The 1,591-nt window shown below is 31.8% G+C and overlaps 1 protein-coding gene across 1 annotated transcript; it reads right to left on the bottom strand.

Annotated features, from left to right (window-relative positions):
- Nucleotides 1-397: 397 nt before the first annotated feature.
- LOC112529798 (flowering-promoting factor 1-like protein 3) lies at nt 398-955 on the bottom strand. Its single transcript, XM_025141204.1, has one exon. The coding sequence runs from the start codon at nt 915-917 to the stop codon at nt 594-596; it is 324 nt and encodes a 107-aa protein (XP_024996972.1). The 5' UTR covers nt 918-955; the 3' UTR covers nt 398-593.
- Between the last annotated feature and the right edge of the window lie 636 nt (nt 956-1,591).

Genomic DNA, 1,591 nt, shown 5'->3' with positions numbered 1-1,591 from the left:
ACATATTTATCAAACTAAATAGACGGTTGAGATTAAATTGTATTGATTGTATAAATGTAAAGAGTTGTATAATAACTCAACTATATATATGTGTGTGTTTTTCTTCCCATAACCCCACTCTGACTCAGCCATAGCCCAAATGATCATGACATAACATAGTTAAAGAACACCTTGCAAATGGTCCTCTCTTCAATCTTTCTTTCAATAATATATATATATATATATATAGAGAGAGAGAGAGAGAGAGAGAGAGAGAGGGGAGATCATGGAAGCTTAATTTGAAGCTGTCTGCATGCATTCAAATGGTTACTGTATATCAAATGGTCCAACCCAAGGAATCTTGATAAAGGAATACTTTCGATCAATCACCAAAAGAACTGAACTTGTACAAACTCTTGAAAACCAAACAAACAAACCCTTCATTATCATGTGCAATCATAACAGGAATAATCAAATTTCTGACACATCACAACCACAGAAGAACACACACATCTTACAAAAAGGAAAATAAAAATCGAAGAACCAGCCAACTAACCATGGATGCATGATCATCATGATCAAAATCACTATCGTTAAACAGTACTTATAAGTAATCACGAATCCCTAACTTCAAACACATTGCGATTCTTGACCACGATATCATACATATGCATGGATTTGAGCTTCTTAAAGTCTTTAGGCAGAGATATGAGATGAACCGTGGATCTTTTATGAAACTGGAAAAGTTGTGGATCGTCGTAGTACCTTTCCCATCCGATGGACGTCAGCATTTGTTCGAGAACCTGGTAGGAAGTAACGACTTCGTTGGTGGGGAGGTGCACCAGCACCTTGCCACGAGATGCACCTTGCAAGGAGCCAGCACCAGGGTTCTCCACCAGTCTAACCACGCCATTCTTGAACACCCAAACACCAGACATGGTTAAGTTTTCTTTGAGGAATTGAAGGGAAGAACGAATAAGAATGTTTGGAGAAATTCATAGGGGAGTGGAGGTTTTATATAGGAAGATTGCTGAGGTAGCTAGAGGTATATATTCTACTATCCACATATATATATATATATATACACACACACATATAATTAAACAAATAAGAAATGTCTTTAATTAAGATGATGCATCATCCCATACGAAAACAACTTTTCTGAAGAAAAACTCCCCATGTCATGTATATATATATATATATATATATATATATATGCTTATATATTGTATGTTGTGTAGATATATACATAGAGAGAGTATTCTTTTGAGAATTGAAATTCTTTTAAGAGTAAAAACCAAGTATTGATTATATAGATATCATCAAAATATACGATAATCTTCATGAATGAAAAATGCATTATATTTATAATAAATAACATTATTGAATATGCATCATGAATATTTGGTTCTAAAAATATCTACAATTCATTCATTTATATATATATATATATATATATATATATATATATATATAGGGTATATTTCTTTTACAACCTTTGCAACCCAATTGATTGAGATATTTATAGAAATGATTGGAGTTCATTTATTATGATTTGAATATTTATGGAATATGAATAGAGTTTATTAATTATGATTAATACTTTATATTA

Source organism: Cynara cardunculus (genome assembly GCF_001531365.2).
Source record: "Cynara cardunculus var. scolymus isolate 2C chromosome LG 16, CcrdV1, whole genome shotgun sequence".
Taxonomy (NCBI): Eukaryota; Viridiplantae; Streptophyta; class Magnoliopsida; order Asterales; family Asteraceae; genus Cynara; species Cynara cardunculus.
The sequence above is the reverse complement of the archived record's forward strand: the minus strand, read 5'-3'. Positions and strand labels throughout refer to the sequence as shown.

Bases quoted from the DNA above. Each gene is read 5' to 3' on its own strand.
- LOC112529798 (XM_025141204.1), bottom strand. From the start codon at position 917: ATGTCTGGTGTTTGGGTGTTCAAGAATGGCGTGGTTAGACTGGTGGAG.